We start from the raw sequence: 27,525 nt of genomic DNA, 5'->3' as shown, positions 1-27,525 counted from the left end.
ACACATTGTTGGAATTCCTCCAGAGATTATGCTCTTAATTGGGTGTGTGTGTGTGTGTGTGTGTGTGTGTGTTTATGTGTGTGTTTGCACCAGTGTTAATGTTAGCCATTTCCTGTATGTTCATGTCTACCTGCCTGCACTCACACACAACCTTGACCATTTGAATTGCAATTAAAGCTGTAACAATTGGTTAATAAATCGAAAAACAATTCAGTGCTGAAATCAGCTTCTCAGATTTGAGGATGTGCTTCATTTTTGTCATGTGTGATAGTGAAAAATCTTTGGGTTATGACCTGTTGGTTGGTTAAAATCACCTATTTGGAATGTTCACCCAAGCCAAATGGAATCTGCAGATTTTTTTTCTTTTACAGTTTTCAGCGGTGAGTCACAATGAAAGCCTGCTGAATTCTGTGGAATGTTTTTCTGCTTGTAATGTGAATATTATTTCTTTTTTTTTTCCAAATCTGCTGAAAATACATACCTTGAAATTACTCAAAGTCCAAACACTCCTCCTGGGGCAAAGTCCTTCTGTTTTGTGACTCATCGACCACCCAAACCCGCCTTTTTAGGGAGTAACATGATTGTAGCTATCCCAAATATGTGGGTTCTACATGTTCTACTTTACTATTATGATTTTTATGATTATGTGAGATATGTACATATTTTGGTGCATTACTTTTCATAGAAAAATGTACAGACAGTCCCGGAGAACAGCCTGTACTGCTACACAGACTAGTATGTTCAGAGCACTGTTATCTGTACAATAAATACCATTGGCATCAGGAGCAGTTTAGTTAGGTTTAGCTTTCAGTTTTATAAGGTTTTAGTGCCAATACTTTGTGGTTGGGGTTAGAAAAAAGGTTATGGTATGGCTTAAAATAAGTTGTGATGTGATTAAAATAACCTAACATTGACTTTTGCTTTCACACGGGACACAAACCTCGGTCTACTGGGTGAAAGTCCTGTATTTGTTGTTCACCACCCCCACTGCCTCTGTATGTGGACACTTTCTCATTCTTCATACTAATGTTACATTGGCTGACTTCCTCTGTCACCACATATCAATAAACTTGGCTGTTCAATGTGCTCATAACAGCATTGTGAACGCACTAGTGGGTTTAGCAGGACCCTTCTAAACCATATCAATGATGCTGATAACCACTAATAATGCCTATTTAATCAAGTGTTAACATTTGAACCAGGCGGTTAAAACAAGCACCTCGGAGACATCACTTTGAGCATTGTGAGAGGTGTTTTTCAGTGTTGTTCGGTAATGGAAATAATTGTTAGCTGCAGCCCTAACTCCTAGTTTATTATGAGTGTACACCGTACAGCCTATAAAAAATGTGTGTGTGTGTGTTTGTGTGTGTCTTCTTGGCTTGGTCAGCACAGTGCTCTTTGGGGAGTTGTGCTAGTGTAAGTGAATGAGTAGTCACAGCTATGTGGTTAGATAGAGAGTAAATTGGATGATAGATGAGTCGCTGTCCAACTGATGGGCCAGTTTTAAAGTCAATTCTGGGGCTCCATCGACCCGCAGCTGATTGTCTTCTCTCTCTCTCGCTCTCCCTTGCTGTTTCAACATTCGATCACTTTCTATCTCCACCAATCTGTTTTTCGTGTTTTTATTCACACCCACTGCCACCTATCTTCTCCATCTCTCCCCCCATCTCCTCTCCAATGTCAATCTCTTTGCCTCTCTCGTGTCCTATCTCGCTCTCCTTCACCTTCTCTTCCTTTTTACTCTCTCTTATCTGTGGCCCCATCCAGCCATCTTTCTCCTTTTCTTTGGCCTCTCACAGTGTCATCACACAAATCACTCTGTCGGCTCTATGTGTCTCTCTCTATCACTCTCTTTTTTTCTGTCCAATGCTTATTGTCTCACTCTCTCCTGGTGTCTCTCTCTCAGGCAGTTAATGGAGAACAAAATCACAACAATCGAGAGAGGAGCCTTCCAGGACCTGAAAGAGCTGGAGAGACTGTGAGTTACATTTTTGAATTGAAGCAGCCGCCATTTTATCCCTTACTTATTACTTATTCGCTGCACATATTTATGGATGCTGATTCTTGAACTTCTAAGTAGACGTGTTCATTATCATATATGTGGACATAAACACATGCAGACAGGTGACAAATGAGAGGACAAACCAACACAAACTTTTATACTGAAATGCTGGTCTGCCATGAGCCACCAGAACAACTTCAGTGCACCTTGGCGTAGATTCTACAAATTTGTGGAGTTCTTTTGGAGGAATGATCATTGTTCCCTCATTTTATCTTTTGAATATGGTAGTGGTATTGTATGCCACTACCATGTGTAAGATGGGGTTAACAAAATCTAGGTGACAATCTTTCTCTTATGGTTCTATATCCATTTTGAGGAAAGTGAGATTGTGCTTTGAATTACGGGCTGACAAGGGCAACATTTCCATTGGGAGAAACGTACTGCATCTTCATAAACGATGCAAATTTAAAAATTGAAATGTGCTGCAAATGAAAAAACATGCTGCAGAAAGCCAAACCAAATACATTAACAGCAAACATGCTGCAAAGCCAATCTACACAGAGGAAGTTCTCCAGGCCTCGTAAAGGAGCACCAAGTGTGCTAGGCTGCTACATAAATTTATTGCTCTTACTGTAAAAGACCAAGACCTAATTTAAGGAAGATTATGTGCCCTTAATGTCACATCTTTACTCCACTTTTCTTCCCGGTTAAAAAACAAACACTGTTCCACTTAGCGCTCCCCCTAGAGGCCTGGAGAACTTCTGTTGTGCTGACTTGAAAGGCAGTGTTTTCTGTTGCATTTGCATTTGGGTTTGTGCGTTTTTGACCTTGCATTGTTTCTGTAATTAATTGTTTGTTGTTAATACATCGTTTTGGCTTTTCACATCGTGTTTTTTTAATTCCCAGCATTTCTAAATAGGCATCATTTCTGAAACTGTTTCCAGTTCTCCTGATGGACATGTTTTGGGCTGTTGTAGTGCATTTGCCCTTGTAATGAATGGTGCTAGCACCGTTTTGAGAAAAAAAAAGTTTATAAAAAAAATGGAGCTTACAGTGTCACATCAGCCAGTATTGTGAATTAATTATCTCTGCCAGTCTAGGCCTTCAGATGTGTTTGGTCATGTCTGTGAGTGTGAGTATCTGTCTTTCTGCAGCCAAACTCGCAAACTACTGGACCAATCAGCCTAATATTTTGTGTGCATATTTATTTGTGTACACCCAACGACTTCTCAAAGGTTGAAAAACCTGTTTTATTGATGGTTTTGTAGTGCCACCAACTGCTAACTCTTTACTCCTCTTTTTGTTGCTTTTTTTCATTGGTTGGTTTGTAGACGTTGGTCGTAACAGTAGGCCCATTGTATGAATTTGGTCCCGAATTTTTGACACTACCAGAATTTTGACGCAGGATGTCTTAAAAGCTGTAATTCAGGGGACCTGTCTGACATTGCAGTCTAGGAACACTGTCTTGGATTTAAGACCATAAACTTAATCAGTTTTTTTTCACTCACATTTCTTTGTTTGGGACAGCTGGAAATTGCACAGAAAACTCAACCTAAATACATCAGTCTCTTAAAGATCTAAATCATTTTTTATATGCATCAAATTATTCAGAGGCCCCTCCCATCTGTTTGTCTTTATAAATGTTTAACCTGACCGTCATGATGTGCGGCTTCCAGCGTCTTAGTCCAAGAGGAAGAATTTTGAAACTGAATCACGGGGCAATAACTATGTGAACAGCCAAAGGTTGTTATGGCGTTGGCCTGGAATCACTGGTATTCAGCATCCAACCCTGAGGCAGTTATGGCATAATTAAGTCTTGGTTGTGTGTGAGGGAGCAAGACAGAAGGGGGATGCAGACCTCTGACTGCTGATATGCCCATTGTGTCGACTGTCAACTTTGCTTGATGTGCGGAGCTATCTGTATGTGAGTGTGTTTGTGTGTTGTGTGGCCTGACTGCCAGCCAATGACACACTGGAATGCAGCAGACTCTGACAGAGTCTGAGGAGGCTTAGAGACAAGCTTTTAATTAAAGACACATAAAAATCCTTGCTGCTTACACACAAGTTTACAAAAACACAGACATACCTGTACACACACAGAGATATCCACCTGTACACACACACAGGCGCACATACAGCACTAAAATCAAATGAAGGCAGTTCACCTTTATGATAGCTGTTTTGGGTAAATTCTTCAGGAGCGGTTAGGATGAAAAGGATGAAGTATCATGATTCCCCAGCTGCTCTCATCTCGGGTGTGTCGTGCCTGGTTTTTCTCTCCTCTCTGTTGCACTGTGGCTGCTCTTTGTTGACAGAGAGAGAAGCTCTGTGGACCACTATAAGGAATCTGCTAGCGTTTCTCATGCAACCAATGCTGGGTTCTGTCCAGCTAAGCAGATCTGGGAATTCCTGCCCAGAGCTGCAGACAAAGAGGGCAATATTTAACTGCGTATGGTCCGGCTTTAACAGTAAACTTTGATAGTGATTACCCTCTGCGCACAGAGACGGTGGTGCTGGTAAATACAGTCTTTCATTCTACATATGAGCAAAACAGGAACTTGCACATACAATGTAGAGTAGTCCTTAAACAGCAATAGCAGTGAAAGTCTTACAAGTCTTTGTGTGCCTCGGCAACAAACACTTTTGACAGCGGCTAACTTTCTGACACAACATGGCTGTTTTCTGTTGTCCTCGTGAGGGTTTTCAACTGTAATTCAGCGTCTCTGGCGTGGCATGTTCACAAACACAAAGGTGGAGTCAGTCATCAATGCCCCCCCGCAGTTGCCGGACAATGGCACGTCTCTGGAGTCTGGAGTCTGGGGGCTCATTTCAAAGGCCTCCGTCCTCTGGGGGGCCCAAGGGGGGCTTGCTGGGCACCGCTGCCCAGAGGAGAGGGCCCTAAGCTGGGCTGACGGATCCACAGTGACTGCCCCCCACAGGGGTGGAAAACGGTTCCCCTTCTCATCCTTTTCTTGCGACAGGCCCTGCAGGGCAGGGCAGGGTGGGGTCAGGTGTGGGGCAGTAGCTGGGGGGTATGGAGGAGGGGTAGGTGGTCGAAGGAGGTGTGGAGGAGATAGGCATGTCACAACACACACATGCATGGACACATACACATGCTTGGGTATGGATACTCTCATGCATGCGCATTAACTTACGCAAGGCTGCTCCATCAATACTGGTTTTATCTTGATTTTGCCCCCGACTCCCCCCCCGAATCCTTACACCCACTCACGCCTTCATTCATTCTTAAACTCTCCTCATGTTTTTCTAACATACCCACCCATCTCGTTCTCTCTCTATTGTCCTGTGCTTATAGGAATGTCATACATTCTTCACCATCTCCCTGTAGATTATAAAGAATAGGAAAGAGAGCAGTTCCTGATCCTCTTATCCTCCTCTCACATTTGACTGGTTTACAGCCTCTATCCTATTCAAAGTCTGTGAGATTGAAGGCAATAGAAGCCACAAATATGCAGAGAGAAAGGAAACAATAATTACAGGTATTGAGACAATGATAAGAGAGAGCAGCGGTGAGATAAAGCCTCAGATAATTAGTCTGTAATTGAGTGATCACATTGTCAAAGATAATTCTAACAGCGATGAATAATTGTAAAACAGATTACAGGTAGTGAGACGCATCTATCAACAGTGATCACAAACCTCAAACTAAGGGATCATGTTGTAATGTGTGGACAGTGTGACTTGTAAAAGATAACAGTGAGGGTATGGTTTTCAAAGAAAAGCACTGGATTAGTGCTAAATGATTAGCTCTAAAGCCTGCGAGTGATGACACTGTTCTCTCAGATCATTTCAGGGCAAAGTTTCAAATGTTTGTTTGTTTGTTTTTTCTTCATTTCTATTGAGCGATAGAGCTTGAAATTATCTGCATACAGAAAGCCATTTTCACTACAACAGATCTGCCTTAAACAGTAATTCATGTTATATTTTTTTGAGTCCCTGCCTGTCTGTACAGCAGCCAACTTTTGTTACGTTTGTCGGTAAACACCAGTTAGCAGTGAAAATGCTTAAATTCAGGAAAAAGCTCTTCAGTACTGCTGAATGTGAATAATTTTTGGATTTCTGCTTTGTTTTATGGCAGATATGGTACCAGTCATTAGTGTTTCGATTACAGATCAGATAAGAGTGTGTAAACTTGGTGGATGATGGTTCAGTTCACTAGCTGTGAACCAAATACATGAACTGTTGGAGTAGATATACAAACATTCACACACACTCAGACTCACACCGGTCATTTTGAAGTGGTTTTGGAATAAAGGCAGTTTCTCTGGGTCATGGAAATGTCCACAAGGTTTGGGATATAACTATGGTAACAGTACTGTGTGTGTATGTGTGTGTGTGTGTGTGTGTGTGTGTGTGTGTGTATGTGTGACAGATTGTTAGCGTAAAGTGTGTATTATGGCAGCAGTGGCATCAGTGGAGTAATAATTGGTTTCTGAGGTGGTTTGTTATTTCCTTCCGAGCCAGAGCCTGCAAACCCGTAGTACTACGCATCCACAAGGCTGTGAGGTGTTAGGAGTGTGTGTGTGTGTGTGTTTCTGTATTTTATGTTTGTGTGGGTATGCATGCACGTTTGTGGGAATGTGTGTATGTGTGTGTTTACTGGGTGGTTTGTTGCCCTCTAGCATCTGTTTATGATTGCAGGGATTATCACCACGCTGCAGTGTGACATTAGCTTGTTGGAGTGACTCTCACACCTCAGACGACTGGTGGCTCAGTCTTCATTCACTTTCAGCCAGACTTTGACTAATGAATCATCACTGTGGAAGTACTCTGAGGGTGTTAATGTGCACACAGGCACACACTGATGCATTCGTTCAGGTCCAGAAACAAACCACTAAATCACTACTGAGACTGGGTTATTGCAGTCGGAGGCGGTCAGTACTTTTAGGTGGATACTAGAGGTATTCAGCACATGTATGAACAAATCTTCAAGCACTGAATCTTAAAGCTGAACTGACTTCACTGAATTACCATCATTTACATGGGTTGTAGGTATCTGATCTTCCCCTTTACTAGGGCTGCACAGGTAGCATGACCCATCCATCAACCTATCTCCTTACGCGAACCCCTTTTCTTTACTCTCATCAGTGCATTGGTCACAGGATTGCAGCCTTCCAATTGTACAAACTACTGGCTCATGATTACATGGGAAGTGTACGAATGGTGGTGCTTTACTTGTAGGTATATGCAAGAGCAGTGCATGAAAACAGCCTGCCATAATTTGAATCTTTGACTTTTAGGGGGCAGCCCTAGCCGTAACCTTTACACAAGATATGAGTAAACAAATGGTTGCTATGGTAATAAAGGCTTTGCAAACCAAGTCTGTACTTTTCAGTCGAAATTGTTGCACATTTAAAAACTTAATACAACCTTACATTGCGTCAGTTACATTTACACACCGACTTCAAAACTTTTGTCCTTCATTAAGGTTTACAGAGCGGGTTTTTTTGCATCCTTCAAAAGCCTTTAGAGAGTTTTTGACCAAGAAGCAGTGGAGAAAATGTGGCGTAACCTGCAGGACACATACATCTGCAACAAGAAAGAGGAACAGGGTCGTAGTGGACAGGGGGCCAGCAAGAAAATTAAGTGGAAATGCATAGTATAGAGGTCCCTCTAGAAATCTTTCATGACAAAGAGAAGGTAATGTTAGCCTATCCAGAAATGCTCAATAGCAATGATGATGCTCACAGCAGAGTGCAATTCAATAGCCACACAGAATCATAACTCAGGTAGTCGTGGTGCCAAAAGCAAGATGCAGGCAGAGAGTGTCGACAGCCAGAGAAGTCACTCCAGTGGGAAGAAGCAAGGGAACAAAAGTGCCTTTTGATTTTGTCTTGCATTACAAATTTTTGCTACAAATAGTACAATAAATTGCCTTGGACTCAATGTGCATGCTATCTGTGCCTAACAATTTTACCGAATTACAGATTTAAAAATACACAAACAAAAAATCTGGACTTGGTGTGCAAAGGCCTTAACTTGAGATACTAAGTGTGGACTTCAGGATGTATGGTATTTAGAGTCAAAACAATTAGCTTATAGACAGAAAATTAATCTGCGAAAATAAAGATATTTGATTATTTGTTTACTTTGTAACTTATCAAAAAATATATATACTGTTCAGTATTACTTTTGAAAATCATTGTAAATGAAATGTCTCTAGTTTTAGACTGTTTGACAGACATATCAGGTCATTTGAAGATGTCGCCTTGGGCTCTGGGAAATTGTGATCTAGTCTATAGTTTCTTGAGTCTAGCAGCTGAAGGAGTGACTTCATTAGACTTGGAGTGTCTTGAGCTGCTTCATTTGCAGAGGTCATTTACATTGTGAATACTGTTTCATTATCCCTTAGAGAAAATGAAATAACTCGTTTGCATCTGGTTTACTCCTTGTCCTTTGTGATGCACATACAAAATTATAGCACAAAAAGAAATGCAGAGAACATGACAAGGCTAATTAATAAAAATCAACCATTAATTCAGCTTTCTCATGTCACTTTAATGACCCTTAAATTAGCAAGATACGGTGGTTAAGGTGCCTAATTGTTGAAATAATCAGATAGATGAGCAAAATAATTAAGAGCATTTAAATGCACAGCACCTTAGAGGACTGGTTCACTGTCTTTACTTCATTCTCTCAGTCTCCTAGTCTGACAGCATTGCATCTATTTTAAGAGAGTGAGCTCATACCCCCTCTCTGTCCTCCTCCCTCCTCCCCACCTCCAGCACCGGTCCGTGCACTCACTCAGGGGAGGTCTAGCCCACTAACGGGTGCTCATGGCTGGGCAGCACCTGCAGGAGGAGTGGGCCTCTCCGCGGGACCACGTGGGGCTCTTAGCCGCCTGAGCCGGCGTTAACGGAAGAGGAGTGAATAATTTAGAAACATCATTTCTGCGGGATGTTAAATATTTAAGCAGCCTCTGATGTAACCGTGGAGTGTGAACGTGTGTGCGCGGGCACATTCATATATTTGTGCACTTGTGGGTGGAAGATGGACACAGAGGGGGTGACGTTATTTAAGGAGAGTCCACAGCGGCACATAGCAAAGCAGAGAGAGGTGAAAGATGAGGGTTCAGTCATTGAAAGACAGGCTTTTGGAGTTTTGAATGGAGTTGGTGACATTTTTGGAGTGTTTTATTTGAGTAACATCTGCAGCGTTTCCTTCATTTATGTGTTTGTGTGTGTGAATCCTGCAGACTCTGTACTTTTGGTCACATTTTTTATTAGTTTGAAGTCACTCTTTCTTCATTCTGCCTCATTTCCTTCTTCCCTCTCTTCATTCTCCTCCAGTAGCAGCCAGCACAGCATCCGTCTCTGGGCCTGTCAGTGTGTGTGTGTGTGTGTGTGTGTGTGTGTGTGTGTGTGTGTGTGTGTGTGTGTGTCAGGGTTAAACTGTTTCAGCAGCCTGTCTCTCATTGTGTCACTCAGTTGCTTCACTCCGCTCTGACTCACATCAAGGCACAACCACACACAGCAACACACACAGGCACACAAACCTCTTCACTCCACTCAACCAGGGTTAAATGATCGCACCCAGATTATTAAACTCACCCGAGTTCTCTCAACTCTTCTGTTTGTGTGTGTGTGTGTGTGTGTGTGTGTGTGTGTGATGACGGGTTGTTGTGAGTTCTTCCCCTGTGAGGGCCTTGTTTACTCAGTGGGGTCCTTTTCACACATTCGGTAGCCCGGCCAGACTGCCTGTTTGTTTTTCCCACATCATCTCCTCTCCTCCGCCTTTGTGGTAAAAAAAAAAAAAGTCCCCCCCTCCTCCCCTTCATCTGAACCCCTTCTCTCGTCTTCCTCCCCCCTGCCTTCCTTTCGTCCTTCTCCACTTCACTGTTTGTCTGGCAGCCATGTTGTACGCCTTAAATCAGGGGTAACCCAGAGTCTGTTTTTGTGCGTATCCATGAACATGTGTGTGTTTTTAACGTCTCCATCAATCTCCTTAATCTTTCATGCTTCCTCCATAACTGCACTGAATTGCATTACAATCAAAATACATACAACATAATTTGATATGGAGATCAGGAAACACAAATCTCACCTTAAAAAGCTAATCATACACACATGTAACCGCTTCACCCGCACTGTCTGGAAGGGGCGACGTAGAGTTTATTCCCTAATTTATGCTGTGTTTTTCCAGGCGCCTGAATCGGAATAATCTGGCTGTGTTCCCCGAGCTGCTTTTCCTGGGAACGACAAAGCTGTACAGACTGTAAGTCCTGTTTTTATTTCTCTATCCATCACTCATTCGCTCTGCAATGTTAACTGAAATATTGTTCATTTCCTTGTGTGTTTCGAGAGCGCAGTCGGCCTGTGATGGTTCAGATGAATTGTTGCAGTGGTGTGTTTGTGTGTCACCACAAGCTTGTACAGGTCATTGACGGTGACTTAGAATGACATGGTGAAATATGTTACAGACATTGAAAAACATATCTGGTTTTCTCGGTGACGCAACCGTGGTGTTTCACTTGGATGAAGGAGTGAGAGAGTGAGTGAGGGAACAGATTTTACATGGCCCTCACCATAGAAGCCAGTTCAGTAGCTAATGGAGATTAGCACTCCAACAGCTGCTGCCCGCTGGGAGAGATGTGTGTGTGTGCGTGTGTGTGAGGATGGAGAGGGGAAAGTGAAAAGACAGACCAAGAGAGATGTAAGCAGTGAAACATGGAAACAGGTTTCTCTTCTGATGTTACACTGTGTGTTTCACATGGCAGAGCAAAGTTTCAGTTACAGATCATAAATGTTCCAGTTTGCATTCAAACCAGCGAACTGCTGTTTGTTGTCGTCAAGCACCTTCCACTCTTCACTCACAGCCAGCGCGCCTGTACTGTAAACCGAGCTGTGGATTTCCAGCACTGCAGGGCTGGGCTGCGACACTGCTGAAACTGTGGGAACTAACTTCCCGTCATGGTCGTTTGTGGTCCTGGGGAATAATTATGGTCACATGTATTTATATGTGTGGCTGAATATATTTATCTAAAACAATATTGAAATGCTCAGATGATTCAGAGAGTGTGTGAAAGTTGTTTATGTTCTGCGGCCGCTACGGTGGTTGGCTGGGCTTGACCTGTCGTGTCTAAGGGTGTGTGTCTGCATGTGCGTCTGTGTTTCTGCGAGCGTCTGTGTGTGTGAGTGTGCGTATGAGTTTCTCAAGGCCAAGAGTTGGCATATTGCTCAGCGTGTGGGCCGAGGTAAAAATACAACTCGGATATACTGCTCTCTGCTCAGCTGTCGCAGACAAGCGGCCTCTCTCTCTCTCTCTCTATCTGTGTGTGTGTGTGTGTGTGTGTGTGCGCGCATTCGTGTGTTAATGCTAATGTGTGGGCATGTTGATTGTGTGTGTATATGTGTGTGTAAGCCTCAGGTCTCCAGGTGTATGTGTTTAGCAGAGTGTCCCTTGTTGGCTGTACATGTTCACTGAACACACACACTTCATTCAGCTTCATTTATATTGTGTTGTTATTCTTTTTTTTAGTAAAATAAACTACCATATCAAATCCACAGTCGTCAGTGAAGTAAAGAAAACTGAAAATCAACAGAAAGTTACTAACTGACAATGAAAAACAGAATTGCCAGAGCTGGCGCCGTTGCAGCCACAAAGCAGATTTGTCAGACGTATGGAAGTCATTCAGAATGAACGACAACCACTGAGGCTTAGCCAATAGTATTTATGGCTGTTTGGTCAATATTAAATCTCATGTCTACTCCTACACCCCCTACAGTGAACTTTTATTTCCAGAAAACACAACAAGAAGCCCTTGAGAGCCTCTGAAGTGGAATCTTGTTAAATTTTATGTAGAGGTCAGAAGGTATGTGCGAACTGGACCGACTTTGGTTGTTGCGACAGTACTGCTATAAATGAACACTTGCTCAACCTGCTATTATGAAAATTATGTTTTCACTTTTTTGGGCCTTGGAAAATCTATGTGTATGTGTGTGTGTGTGTGTGTGTGTGTGTGTGTGTGTGTGTGTGTGTTTGAGTACTTGCTGGATGTGTTTAACCTTTGCTCAGCACCGTGGTTTAAGGCTTTGGGGGCTAAATTAAACTGAGGTCAGGTGTGATGCATTTTAGAGGAAACATTATTTCTGCCTGAATTATGTTTACCTGCAACATTTGTTTTCAGTTTGTATCCTGCATGACGTGTGTTGTTGGTCTAGACAACTAAAAGACTTTTAGATTATGGAATAATTATTATCTTGGTTACTGAAAGTCAGCACATGTAATCTCACACTTGAAGTCAGTGTTGATTTTTTCAATATTAACCACAACCACAATAAGTGTAGTGTAGATTAGTTTATCTGATATGATGACAATAAGTGTTTTACAGAACTATTTTGCACGACAAAGAGTGTTATGTTTAAGGTCAGGCTGTTCTCATTCATGGTCCGCACTTATACCTACAAAAAGTAATGCTCTATAATTTGTATAGATACCATGTAATCGTAAACTAGAAGGTTGACATCATCATGACCTATGCGTTGCAGGCATAGAGGTTGCAGGCTGTTGGGAGTGTAGGGGGAAGTCAGGTGACGTAATATAAAGAGTATCAAAGTCCATGTATAGAGAGTGGACCGACAGGCCAAACAAACACAGGACTTTGACCCATGAGACTACTGTTGGTGCCCTGCATGAAACCAATAACTGTACCTAAAAATGGGCAACATTTCTACATTTCTTCCCAATGCACAAAATTGAAGCTACAATATCCCAAATATGGCCACGGCCATCTCATGCTGATGACGTCATATGGAGCCAGAGTTTGCGTAGTAGTGATCTCCATGGTATCGAGTCTCTGCCGTTCAACCAGTCACGAGCAGTGCCATTGACCATGGGCACTGGAGCTGTCAATCACGACATCCAACCCCCTTTTTATAGCATCAAACAGAAACTGTCTTTTGGAAAAATGTATTTGACGTGAATGACATGGCCACCCTTATACAATCGCTGGGCCCCCTACTGGTCTCCCTGACAAAAATAATTGAAGGCAAACATTATTCTCTTTTAGAGGCTGTGGCACACTCATGTTTTAAGGAAGATACTTTGTTAAAGGAGACAACCTAAGGCATCCATTTGTACCATGTTGGCATAGCTTGATGGGGAAGGCGATAAATAACACTCCAAAGTATGCTAAATTTTGCAAGGGTACAATTAGCATGGCCATTTTCAAAGGGGTTCCTTGAACTCTCATCTTAAAATATCTGAATGAAAATGGATTTTATGGGTACCTGTGAGTTTCCCCTAAATTTGAGAAGGCTTGTTCCCCGTAAATGTTTTGTTCCTTACAATCAACATGCTCTTTCAAATTAAAAATGTGTATTTGTCTTTAAGGAAAAGGTCAGCCAGCCTATTTGAAGAACAATAGATTGCCTGACACATGTATAAATACATGACACATTAAAACAGGATTGTTTTAATGTGTTAAAACCCTAACTAAAAATATTAACTGTACAGGTATTAGTCTATGCACATCAGATAATTAGTAACATTAACTGTAACTGCTTCATCAACTAGTTTTCAACTAGCCTATATACTACAGCAGCATAATACCTGAAATTCCTGAAATTCAGTCATGGCTTTTGATTTTGGTGTGCCACACTAAGATTTTCAGTGGCCCCATCAATGAGTATGAGAGTATGAAATATAGGCACTATATACTGTCCTCAAAAAATCTTATGATGAAATGATGACTGTTCATGACATGTAAACTACTTTTTTCTAACCTCCCAACATGCAGTGTATTGCATTTCATAGATACAGAAATCAATGCTGTGTGACTGCACCTGTCAGAGATGAGTCATAAGTGTCTGAAATCTTAATTTACTGCACGCTACAGAGTTAATTATATATTGTCTTTAAATAGGTAGCAGTGAATGAGTGAACAAGGGAGTGATTTTAGACACAGCTTATTTCCTCTATGATCCTTGATTTAAAGATAGCAACGATACCGGAGTCCAGGTGACAAACCATTACGATAAATACCTGGGCTCAGTTCCCACTTTATTAGGTACACCTAGCGTCAACTGATGCAACCTAATGCAACAGTCCTGCAGTAAATCCTCCCTTCATGAAGGTTACAATGTTCAGATCTTGTTCTGTTTCTTCTTTTCCTTGTTGCCAGTGGTGATCATGAATATTAAAACGGTGTCAAGTAAAAAACAGTTAACTAGGATAAACACATATCAACAAAACAATTATACAAAATTGAATTACCAAGTAAAATCAATTTCTTTCATGGGATGCAAAGATGCCAGGACCAGTGCAAAATAAGTGCAACACAATCAGTGGTTCCAGATGATCTATTCAATTCTTGCAGCTCTGTTATGATGCTCCCTTTAGATGAAATTATTCAATACAACATGATTGTTATTTTCCATTGCTATGCAGATGACACAATGCTGACGCTATGCAGTGAACAAATATATTTGTGTGACATTTCCTCTACTCTCTTCTCCCTCTTGCCTGCCAGCTCTTTCTCTCTCTCTCTCTCTCTTCCCTCTTTGCTGGACAGAAATCAGTAGTGAGATGAAAGAGGGAGAGATGAAAGAGGGGTTGATGAAGGGATGGGGTGATGGGAGGATAAGAGAATGGGTCACTGCCTCCACAGCTGAAAAGTCTGGTTATGCTTGAGTATGAGGCCAGATTGATGGGACAGGGTTTGTGTGTATTTATATGTGTGTGTGTGTGTGTGTGTTGTTTTTCTGGTTGGCAAATGTCCCTCAGCAACAGCTTTCCAGGTTACTTTATCAATGTTTGTCCACTGGTGTTTGTGTGTTTTCCTTCAACTTTGGCTTTCCTGTGTTAATTTGCCTGAGCGTCGACAAATTGAGAGACATAGAGCGATAGAGGAAAACAAAGAGAGGAAAAAACTGAAGGGAAGTTAGTTGTGCCTCAGTCCTTCATCATCCTTCCACTGAGAAGGAGAGTCAACATGGACGAGTTGATTGAGAGGAGGAAAATGAGTGGACTTCAGGTCTCACACACATTAAACCTGAGTTTAAGTGGTCTGGGGGTTTGAATTAATGAGCTGATGAGGCTACGTTTTTGGGTGTGTGTTTATGTGTGTGTAATAGTCCCTAATCCTCTGCTAAACGGTGCCCTGATGAGGCTTTACCAGGCAGCATTGTTGCTTAGCAGCCTCAAAGGTTGTGGCTTTGTCTTCTGTGAGAGCTTAACCCTGCTGCACACACACACACACACACACACACACACACACGTACCACCTCGGCCGAGACGACAGGCTCAGCACACTGGTCGCAGGCGTCTTTCAGGAGACGTGGGCTTTCCCAGCGTGTCGACAGTTAACTGACACAGAGGGAGGACGAGGAGGAGAAAGAAAGAGGAAGACAGGGGTCAGAGGTAGAGAAGATGAAATTTTCTCTGACTAAATAATGTGTTTTAATTAAGACAGAGCATGCTGGGTGTTTTAGTTGCCACAGAGACAACGACCTCTGGGTCCTACAGAGGTCAAAGGTGAAGAATGTTCCAGTCAGGAGATCTAAGCAGGAGGTGATTTATAGAAGCAAGGAGGGGGAAATCTCCTCCCTCTCATTAACAAAAATCATGATAAATTAAACTTGTAACAGCTGTGTATCCTCTAATGGTACCAGCGGGGATATTTTATTCTAAGTTCAAACAATTGTAAAAAAAATTCCATTATGAGACCACCGCAGCCTTTATCAGGATCAACATATAACATTTTACAAAGAACAACTAAATGCAACGAGTATTAAAAAAACAATACATTAAAAGGGCTTACAATGATTAACTGAGCAGCCATTAAAGGATGCATTTATAAGACCTCTCTATTCATGCAGTATGGTGTCACCTTTATTCATTTAAAAGAAAATTCAACCCTGAAGTTATGTTTATTTAGTACAAACTTGTTTTTCCAGTCGTCTTTTTAGAGAGGCATAATAGCTGCTAAGATTATGTGTTTGTGTTTTTTTTGTTTTTTTTTGTAGTAAAACAAACTATTTTTCGGGTTGGATAGTATACATACAAAGTGCAGGCCTTTGACACCAGAGATTCGCATTTTAAATGCCACTGAGAATATGATATTTCTTTCTTCTGTCAGAAGGTATTGTAGTACTATGACTACTGTAAGAAAACAAATAAAAATGTTGTCAATGAATGTTTTGCAAATAGAGTAAATATGAGTACTTTGCATTTTACAAAATTCTTTTTTTTTCCCTTTTTATGTTGATAAAAATGTCCCTGTGAAAGGGAAGTGAAAGCGTCTTTAGTTTCTATACTGTGACGTATTTCCCAGTGAAATGGAATATTTGAGCAGAGTACAGTTACAAGAGGGATTTGGATCAGATCCCTCACATTTGATTGGACTGCTAAGAAGAGAGCGTTCTTCAAATTCAGCACGATGCGGAGCTACAGCAGACTGTTGGCTCCGCACACTTCTCCCTAACTGTTAGATCAGGAGGAAGACGAGGGAGAGATGACAGCATTAGACCTCCGCCACATTGTTTTGGAAATGAAAACAAAGGTTTTGCCCTGATATCCAAACAAACCATCTCCTCATATCTCTCTCCATATTGCTCTGTTAGCTACTACAACCTACAAGCAGTGAAGGGCCGTTTTGTAAGGCCGGAGTGGCAAGCTAGTTGCCCAGAGTCTCATTTGATTGTATGAATTTGTAAACGTCTCTGAGTGCAGTATGAGTCATCAAACATTTGAAACTGTTGTACCTAGTTTTACAGAAAGAGAGAAGACAGGGATTTATATGTAAAAATATTTTTATACAGGTTTTTGACATATATTTAACTTGTAACAAGAGATAAATTGACAGGATTAAAACAGGAGGAAATTATTTTTTACTTTACTGGGTCTTTAAAATGTTGTTGCAGATTGGCTTTATATAAACACAATTTTGCCTTTTTTTAAGGAAACCAAATTTCCCAGTAGATTTTATACATCCATTCGTTCATTCATTTTCCCTAACCGCTTATCCTATTAGGGGTCGCTGGGGGAGCTACAGGTCACCATACTGTCACAGGGCTGACACATAGAGACAGATAACTGCTCACATTCACACCTACGGACAATTTAGAGTCACCATTTAACCTGCATGTCTTTGGACTCTGGGAGGAAGCCGGAGTACCTGGAGAAAACCTGCGCAGACTCTGCACAGAGGGGCTCCCCCATCCCGGGGTTCGAACCCCCCATCCTGGGTTCGAGCCAGGAGCCCTCTTGCTCCCTCAATGCTCACCACTGCACCACCATGGTGCCTGTAAATATCACACACATGCAGGAATGAATTAGTTCATTTCATTCTATAAGGTCATGTAGTTCTAGACCAGGTATATTTCTGAGTAGTAATGTGTGTTATGATACTGAATATAGGTTTAATGTTTAATGTAATCCAACCAGGTACATTTTCCAAAATGTGCTTTTCAAGTGCAATATAATTTGAAATCATTTTTAAGAATAAAATAAAATATGATGCTACACTAGCTAATGTGTGGTGTGTGTATGATTGGTTGTCTTTTTTATTGCTTTGCCTTTCATACTTTTATTGTCAGAAGGTCAGTAAAAGTTGGTGAACTTCATGTTCTTTTATCTATACATTGTTATCTCTGAAGCTAATCTCAATAACTGGCATCGAGACCCCATTGACCCTTTCGTGCAGCTTATCCTCATAGAACGGGTCATATGATATCCTACAAAAATGCAGACACAACAGTTTCTATGGTGTCCTGAGAATTAGAGCCCCACGGATGCTGTTTTATCATTAACATACAGTTACGTAATTAACATAAAGTTACCGACATAAGTTTTGGTTAAGTGAAGTTACTGTGGTTAGGTTTTAAAAAAAAACATAGTGAGGACGTACTTTAAAATGACGTCAAGTTCACACAGTTCCAATCACACGTCTCCGTAGCAAAGTCCTGGGATAAAATCCACAGTTTATGTGACCGAACCACCAGCCCAATTTGCCTCCACACAAGACCATGGGGGACTGCTTCCTAGTTTACTCCCGTCAGCGCATTGATCACATGATTGCAGCCTTTCAGATTAGGTGGGATATGTCCAAATTTGCATGCATTACTTGCCATAGGAAAACGTACCAGCAGTTTATGAGCGCAGCCTGTTTTGTGATGTTCATGGGGGAAACAGGAATAAACTAAATTCCTGCCGGTTATTCCAGTCGATGTTGAAAGGGATTATTTGAGTTGCTGCCTTTAAAAAGATCAGTATCTGCTGGTAGCAAGGTTAGTCGCCGTGTTTTGGATTAGAAGATATTTGGCCACTGACTTTGTGTACATAGGGTATGCAAATATCTGCCATTATGTCTGTCCAAGGAAATGAAGTTAAGCCTTTGCAGCCCGAGGCGTCTGTGGATGGGCCTCCCTCTCTCTGTCTCTCTCTCTCTCTCTCTTTTTCTCTCTATCTAACAAACAGACGCACACTGGCACAAACCCACCGCTTTACCATTCAGCAATATTTCCTGCCCCCTCCTGTTTCTCTGAATGCACTTTAACAGATATAATAAAAACTCTCTCTCACACACACTCACATGCACACACTCACACAAGAAAGCAGCTCCTTTCAGATCTTTTCAGCACATACAAAGACATATTGTCCAAGAAATGTTTTCATTAGGACTCTTGGATCACACAGATCGCACCCAGCCAAACAGGAAAATGTGAGTCGAGATTTTATTTTTCTTTCTTGAGGTTGAGTTTGTGTGTTTTCTGATATTTCCATGTCATCTGTGCACACATTATGAATCACCTTGAGTGCAAACCAACAGTTACAACAGCGTGCTGAGGTGTTGAGTGTCAGTGACTCACTCGCTTTGCCATCATACGAACATCACATGACTGCCTATCTGAATTGCTCAAGGCCACTCATTCCTAAGAAGTGATTTGGCCATTCAGATCCCGACACAATGCTGTAATTCATCCTTTAAGCGTTTCGGAGAAGGCTTGCCAAAGCCGAACTGGCATTATTCAGAGGGCACCAGTACAAAAGATTATGTTATACAGACAGAATGTAAAGATATGGAACGCCCTACTTGACTTTTACCACAACTAGAGCTAACTTGTTTCTGAATGGAGTCCACGAAGTGTGTGTGTGTGTGCATGTGTGTGTGTGTATGTGTGTTCCGCTCTGTGCAGCTTTTTTTCATTAACTATTAATCATTAATTAATTAATTTATTTGAACTGGAAACATTAGCAGTGGAAAAGAGCATCTTAGATTTTACATTAAATACACTTAGTTGCCAATTTATTAGGTACACCTAGCTAAAACTAATGCAGTCTACAGTCCTGCACAATGTGATCTCACCCCGACCAGTCATATTTTGATGCTTGGGCAGAAGCCCTGGCATAAAATGACACTGTGGGTAGCCTTTTGCATTGTATCTTGATGCAGAAAATGTCGGCGATAAGTCACATGAGTTGACTCACTTAGGTTTTGGGGGTTTTTTTAAACGGGGGGGGGTTTGAATGTTAAACATCAAACATTAAATTTCCTGCATTTTGGTGATTTCTTTTATGCACCAATAAGTATGGTGTACATATCTTTAATTTTGTCGATATACAAGTCCTCTGCTGCGTTCACATTTCTATTTTGGGGGATAACTGCACATGTTCTAAATATTTAAGGGGGATGTGTCCCCTGCGCCCCCCCTGAAATCTACACCTATGGTCCTGTGCTTGATCCATCTTTTCCCACCCACCCTATGTGGACTTTCACACTTTTTAAACTACATCTGTTGCTCTGAACATCTAATTATGACGCAGATGGGTTTACACTGGAGTTGGTTTCAAGTCCAGTGTGTCTCACACGGATGCTAAAGGGCAAGAGGCACTGCCCAAGCGGAGTATTCTGACGCCCTGTGAGTGAGACCAGGCTGTCCTGCAATAATCCTGCTGTCACGAAAGTTGAAATGTTTGGGGTTTTTGTTTAAACAGTTTTACAGAGGTGTTGATCATTTTGGAGGCTGTAGTTTGTCGTGCTTTTGAATCATATTGCTCAGAGCTGTTTATAATATTTTAGAAAGGATAGACTCCATCTAATAAACAGTCTGCAGTCCCTGTAGAGTCCACTCTGCTCTCTGTGCAGACATATCACAGCTGTGCTCTCACAAAAACATCATGTTTATGTCAACATGACACATAAAAAGGAACATTTAATCATAAACTCTGTATTCAAAGGGAAAACATAAATATATATACACACACATACACATAAAAGGTCTTCTTTGCTGTCCTTTTATTCTTTTTCCAAAATTAAAGATCTTCCTCTTCATTTGTTTATGTTACCCTAAGTCACTTTGTTGTACAGCGGCATCAAAAGGACAAAAACGATTTTTCCATCTGACCATTTTCAGACACTATGTGCATATTATTTACCACATGCGACTTTAAAGAAAGTGACATCTTATCACAACCCCTAACTCTCTTCTTTTCATTTCAGTATTACTTCTAAACCTAAAATTGAAACCTGATAAAAAATATGAAAGTAATTAATGCAAAATCTCTTGTTGAATCTCTAAACTAATTTCCACTTCATGTTGCTCAATTTGGTACACTGAATGTAGCTCAATTAATCACCTGTCGCACCAGGGTGTGTGAGTGTCAAAGTTCGGGGCTCCTATGTGAAAGGTCAGGGAGCGTCAGTGTCAACCGATGAGATATCCAGGATAATGGACATGCCAGCAGTGACGGTGCTGCTCTGCCCATCAGATTACAGAAGGAGCGAGAGTTACGCCTGGAAAAAGAGACAGAGGGAGAGAGAGGGAGAGGAGGGGTCGATACAGACAGAATGAATGAAGGGTATTTAAAAGAAAGATTAGAGATGTGTTTGCGCTCTTAAATGGTGTGGAAAAAAAAGAGCAGGGAGGAATTTACTGAGGTGAAGACAGAAGTGTTTTCTCTATTGTGGGCGAGCTGTGAAAAGAAGAAAAAAAAAAGCAAGGCGGTGGTAGAAAGTGAGGGACAGAGAAAGTAAAGAAAGGAGGAGAGCTAGAGGGGAGAGTCATGTGGAAAGGAGAGGAGAGAGGTATGTCAGTACTTACTGTAGATGGCAGGTAGCCTGAAGCCTGGAGCCAGCATGTCTGTCAGAAAGAAGTGCCCAGGTGTGTGAGTGTGTGTGTACGTGCGTAACCTGAGTGTGGAGGGGGGTGGGGTTACATACCTATCCAACGCCAGGAAGAGCTTACCTGGAAGCAGGTAGTTACGATAGCAGAGCGTGTGTGAATCTACGTGTGTGCGTGTGAGGTCTTCCAGATCATCAAAGCATTTCCTTGCCTTGCTTGTGTGTGATTAAGGGTCACCGTGTGCGGTAATACCCCCCAACAAAGCCGCTAAATCATCCTGCATCCTCTCCGCTTCCCTCGCCTCTTTTTAATGCCTACTTCCTCTCCTCCTCTCATTCGCTTTAGCCTCAGTGCTTAACTTAATAATACAATGTTAACACTGCTGTGACGCAGCTGAGAACTATTTCCTCTCCTCTGCTGCACCTCCTTCTCCCTCTGCAGCGGTTTGTCTCTCCAGGGTATCTGCAGGTATGGATCCAGGCCTTGTATTGATGGATGAGTCGGTCCGGCCGGTGAATTATGGGAGGGATTATGGAGTAATCAGGACAATTCATCATGCAACGCTCCTCTACTCACCCCAATCACAGCCACTCAGCAATATTGACCCCTGCATGCTGTGTGCATCAGTGTAGAGAAGTTGTTGTTGTGTGTGTGTGTGTGTGTGTGTGTGTGTGTGTGCATGCTTTGTACAAGGTGATTAGGAGGCAAGTTACAAACTCACATTGTGCAGCCCAGCCACGCCATATTTCCAACCTTATCTCTCTATATCATTAATTTAAATATAAAACATCCTTGGTTATTATTTAAGTCATTATTTGAGTTCAAGACTCAAATTTCATTGTTTGTGCAACCCAGTCACCGGAAAAAAAATTGGCATTGTACATTTCAGCAAAGCATGAATACGTAACAATTGCACGCTATAATATAGTGGATATAATGAAACTTCATGTTTCAACAAGGCTGTAGTTAATGTCTAGTTAGGTTTAGGCACAAAAACCATTTGGTTATGGTAAGAAAGAGGTCATGTTTGGGTCAAAGGAAAAGCAGAAATGTCTCACTAAAAAACAGCAGCTTTTCGTGGCACTCTTCCTGCAGGAAAAGCAGCAATATCTTGGTAAAAATCAATGGCTTTTCATAGTATTACGCCAACAGGAAAGGCACCAACATATGGGTAACAAACAATCGCTTTTGATGCCACCAGGCATCAAGACAGAAAGAAAGGGTGCGATATCTGTGCCACTATCCCAGCATAAAAAGCAGCCATGCCTCGGTAAAACAAAAATACTTTTCATGGCATCCGGTAGGAAAGGCAGCGATGTTTTACTAAAAAACAGTAGCTTTTCATAGCACTTTGCCATCAGGAAAAGTTCGGTTGTTCCAGTAAAAACAGGAACAGTGACAAACAACTGCTCGTCATGCCATTATGCCGACAGGTAAAGCTGAAATGTCTTGTTAATTAAAAACACAATTCTTTGGGTACCACTATCCCAGCACGAAAGGCAGTGATGTAAAAAAACTGCATTTCATTCCTTAAAAGCTGCTGGAAATGCCGTGATAGTTTGCTATATCACATTTAGTTTAATTGTTTGTTGGTCTAGAACAAGTGCTCGACAGGTGTTCGCCTCGGTGACATTCCATCCACCATCCCCTCCACCTCCAGATGACGAGGTCAGCTCACTTTAGGAAGGTTGATATGATATGTATGAAATGTGCAAATGTAATGTATTCATGCTTTGCCAAAACGTACAATGCCAACATTTTCTTGTGGTCAGATTTGGTCAGATTTGACTGACAGTGGTATACAATATCAGTGTAAACGGACAACATATTACCTGTCAGTAATGTTGCTAAACTGTGAATGGTGCTCAGTACTAAAGTTTCAACTTAGGCAGAAAATCTTGTGGGAACCCCAAAGTGTCCAAATATAGCCTATACATATAAGAATTTTGGGAAAGATGCATAAAACATCTAGAATCTTTGTCTGTCTTGGGTTTAAAATTGTTGCTCACTGTAAACATCATATAGCTTCAACAAGGAGCAATATCATGATGATACTGATTTTATTAAACTGTTGCTCTGTGGAATAAAGCAATTTTAACATCTTTGATGAGCCACTGAAGGGCAAACACATGTGGAAAACTGTATTTAAAGGGGTTATTAATTCTAATCCAGGAGAAAACTGACAGTGGCTACCAAGTGTCTGCTCTTTCACAAACTAGAACAAAAACTAGAAACTTTGAGCGCTCACACAGTCTCGCCAGTCAAATGGGAAACAGAAAGGTTTCAGTTTATGTCAATCAGTCAGCAGACCTAACATGGCTGTCTTTCTCTGCCCTGGGTGCCTCCCCCCCCTCCCCTCTAATCCTCCATCTTGGCTCCGTGTCAAGCCGCCTTGTCCAGTTGCACAATATCCCTCCTCCGGGGCAGGCAACTGCATCCCCTCTCTGGCTCCATTAGTGCCACTCCACTGGCATAGCCGGCATTCTCCAGTGGGACCGTCATCGCTGGCCACTCTATTGGCACCCCTGTCACTCTCCAACCACCACAAAAGAAAACCTCTCCTCCCTCCCTCTCTGCCTCTCCTGCTCGCTTGGTCTTTTTTTGCGCCCCCATTTTCTTCCCCTCCTCGTCTCTCTCTCCCTGCTCCTCTATTATCTTCCATCTCTCTTTCCAGCACCTTTCTCTTAAGTCTTTTCCCTCTTATACTCCTTCTTGCTCTACACTTCCCCCTTCACTCCCCTACCCATCCCTCTCTCCGGAGCCTAACACATTGGTTTGGAGAGGCTTATGCAAGACCCTCATCCAGGGTAATGATGCAGTAGGAACCAAGAGAGGAAACTGGGAGCTGACCAGCGATTCCTCCCAGAGATGTTGCTCACAAGTTTAGAGCCTCTCACATTATTTCACCAAAAGCTGAGTGTGTTTGAACTGACCACAGCGACCCAGGCTCATTAAAACGCACTATGTTTACATAATGTGGGGACTCAGGCCAGGAACAGACCCACAACACATCAGTTGCTGTCACTTTAAAGGTTCAGTGTGCAGGATTTAGGGGGATATATTGGCAGAAATGGAATTTAGTATAAGAAGTATGATTTTTTTGGTGTCTAATCACCTGAAAATAACAATTGTTGTTTTTGTTACCTTAGAATGAGCCATACCTCTTCCCGGGAGATCGCCATGTTGCACCACAACATTTCTATAGTAACCCACAATGGACAAACAAAACAGTGGCTCTACATATGGTCATTTGCATTTTGTGTTTTCGCAACAGTCACTGTAGTTAGCAGCCGCTCTGCGACAAGAGAATTGGAAAAAAAACATTTTTTTTGTAAAACTAAACTGCTTTATTCAGTGTTTTTACCAGTTTAGATTGCCGGATCCATTTATTTTGGGGAGGAGGACAACTCTGTGGATAATTCACCTCCCTGTAAAAACCTCCTGAACATACTGATCTTAAGTTATGAGAAAAAAAAGGTGAGAACACATTAGCAGCTGCTGGGCTAGCAGTCTGTGTGTGTAGAGCTGAGCAGCATCAGAGAAACAGTGATTTTTTAATGTGAAACTGCTTTATTCAGTGTCTTACTGGTTTTTTTATCGTGTGGTCCATTTGTTTTGGAAAGGAGAAGACCTCTGCAGGTAATTCAATTTCCGATAAAACCCTCCTGAACATCTGGATCTTAAGTTATCAGAGTAAAAAGGTGTGGTGCTGGGCTAATTGCCCGTCTCCGTCATGCCAAACAGCGCTGGATAAACACAGATTTGTAACATAAAACTGCTTTATTCAGTGTTTTTACCTTTTTAATCACCTGGTGTGTTTGTTTTGGAGAGGAGGACACTTCTGTGGATAACTGGGAGCGGGAGAAGTTTCAGCTGGTTGCAACATGCAATCCTCACCACTAGATGCCTCTAAATCCCCTTAAACTTTACACACTGTTCCGAATTTCCTGTTTTAAAATGATTTGAAACCAACTTGTTGAATGCCAGAGATATAAAAATTCAAATTAAAACACAATAATACATAAAATGAATGTTACTGAGGAGATGAAACATGAAGCATTTGTAAAGATTAATGTGAGAGACAGAAGGAGGGAAAGTGTGATATTGTAGCTGTGTAGCTGCAGGCTGGTGATAGATCAGCAGGTTTGTAATCACAGGTTGGTACCCGACCTGCGTGTGTGTGTGTGCACATACCCAAGTGTTTATGTGTGTGCGCCCCTTTGCGAGTGTCTAATGACAGGTTCCAACCCTGATGTGTCATTATCCAATTACAGTTTTCTCTCATCTCTACGGCAACGCCATGCCCCCAGTAATTGGACGGCTGCTCTTAAGAACTCTGACCTCTCAGCAAGTGTCAGGCAGGAGAACACACGTACTTGGGCACATGCACACACACACACACACATACATACAGGATGCCAGGAAGATTGGGTAATGCAGGATAAAACAGATGCTATCTGAAAGAGTGATCATCTAAACTATGCAAAGACAAGTTAGGACTCTGATCATATCATATCGCTTCTTCCTCCTCACACTTCATCTGTCTGTCTTGTCTGTTTTTTCTGTCTAGTAATAACAATAACTGGCACTCTTGCGCTTCCTCTCCTCCCCCTCTCTTTTTTTCTCGCTCTCTTGCAAGTGTGTTGCCTCTAAATGGGCCTAAATGGGCCGAGTCGAAGGAGAGCTTTTGTGGTTTATGGTTCTCCAGAAGCTCTCTCTCCATCTCTGTCTCCCTCTCTTCACTCTTTCACAAAAACAAAACACAGCATTTTTTCCCCCCACTGGCCCTCTTAAATATTTCACACACTTTGGAGGCTTCATGACCTCTCTTCTCTTCATGTGTGTGTGGATTCGGCCTTGTTGCTTGACAGTAACACAAAGACAGATCCTCATCATTCAGAGAAATTCAATTATGGACTATTGGCAGACATGCAGAAACACAGAGGAGCGAGAACAAGAGGAGATGCAGAGGATAAAATGTGTGTGTGCAGGTTTCTTCCTGTTCCTTGGTCAGAGGTCAGACATTAGAAGTCGAGGTCGTCTGCGTCTTGACAGCTCATTGGAGGACATATTTATGAGTTCACAAAGAGGAATTTTAACAGTTTGGTTTCTCAACATCAGACCAGATTATGTTTTTCATTATTCAAGCTGTTTTCGTTTGAGTTTCTTTTTTCTGGACTACACATGACGTTTGTCCCACATCTGTCTCGTTTTCTGCGTCTCATCTTAGCAGCAGAATACTTCTTTTCTGTTTGCTTATTATTGAATTGTGATTGCATTTTTATGCCTTCATTTAAAATTCTGACTGTGTGCCTTTCACATTTCAGCCCAATAACAACAGCAGCAAAACTGATGATGACAACACCTTCATGTTTATCTGCTTTACCTTGAATTTCCCCTTATTTCATATTTTTCTCATGTTGTCTTCTTACATTCGTCGGCTGATATCGCTACCAGACTATGAGTTCACTGTTTAGTTATTTTGCGAGCCTGTGTAGGTGTGTGTGGAGCAGCTGATTAGAGATGTCTCCGTGGTGAGTTAGGCAGAAAATAAAGTTTAATTTATTATTAAGAGGAGGAGCTGGGCTGTTCCAGGTTGTTACGGACAGAAGGCAACAGTGAAAGTTAGTGCAGCCTAAACACCTGGACAGTTTACTTTTGAACACGCACACACTCACACACACGCACACATGCACACGCACACGTAACTGTAATATAATTTGAAAGACAAGCAGCAAGGGAATGAGCAACCCAAGGCAATGATGTCAGCCTGTTTTACAGCTCTCATAATTACAAGCAACACTCTGGGTGGGTGGGTTTCTGTCAGTGTGTGTGTGTGTGTGTTCAACAGTGCACATAAGATTCCTGTCAGAGTTGTCGTAGTGACCCGCTAGGTAACAGTTGGTGTTTCCCAGACATCTTAGCAGCTGAGGATATCGTCTGCTCTGCTTGAATCTGTGTTGTACAGTACTGGACAGTGTGAGCTGTGGATTTGTTTCGGAAAAGAAAGTGGAGTTCCCCTTTTTAGTAAAACTTCCACTGTTCCCCATGTGTGTTCCCATTAATTTCCTGTAAGTCAAACTGACTGTTCACCTGCACATAACCCCTGCTGTTGAATTATAAAACTCTTCTACGTCACCAAATGAGAGCTGCTGAGGTTTTGGCTAAAACTTTTCAATGTTTCTCTACAAAAATCTTTCTAATTTAACAAAATAACCCAAACGTCTGAGATGCATCTGGTGGTTAATTTGTTTTTTCACGAACAGATGTGCAAAAACGTTTCATCCATAAAAGAAAATATATGAGAAAATTGCCTATTATGCATTTCAACAGCAACAAAAAAATCCCTTTTTGTTTTATTCAACAAAATAACTGAAAATAACCTCTCAGATGCATCTGTGTTGGATTTGTCTTCACACAAACAGCTGTACTAAACTTTTC

General features: G+C 41.7%; 1 protein-coding gene across 3 annotated transcripts in view; it reads left to right on the top strand.

Moving 5' to 3' along the window:
- slit2 (slit homolog 2 (Drosophila)) overlaps nt 1-27,525 on the top strand; it is a 126,501-nt gene that overhangs the window by 2,632 nt on the left and 96,344 nt on the right. For all 3 annotated transcript variants that reach the window (XM_050044420.1, XM_050044421.1, XM_050044422.1), the window contains exons 3-4: nt 1,907-1,978; nt 10,166-10,237. In XM_050044420.1, coding sequence (XP_049900377.1) covers nt 1,907-1,978; nt 10,166-10,237 — 144 coding nt within the window. The remainder of the gene's footprint in view (nt 1-1,906; nt 1,979-10,165; nt 10,238-27,525) is intronic.

The sequence above is a fragment of the Epinephelus moara genome, chromosome 5 (assembly GCF_006386435.1).
Source record: "Epinephelus moara isolate mb chromosome 5, YSFRI_EMoa_1.0, whole genome shotgun sequence".
Lineage (NCBI taxonomy): Eukaryota > Metazoa > Chordata > Actinopteri > Perciformes > Serranidae > Epinephelus > Epinephelus moara.
Note: the sequence above shows the minus strand (reverse complement) of the source record. Positions and strands in the feature narration are given on the sequence as shown.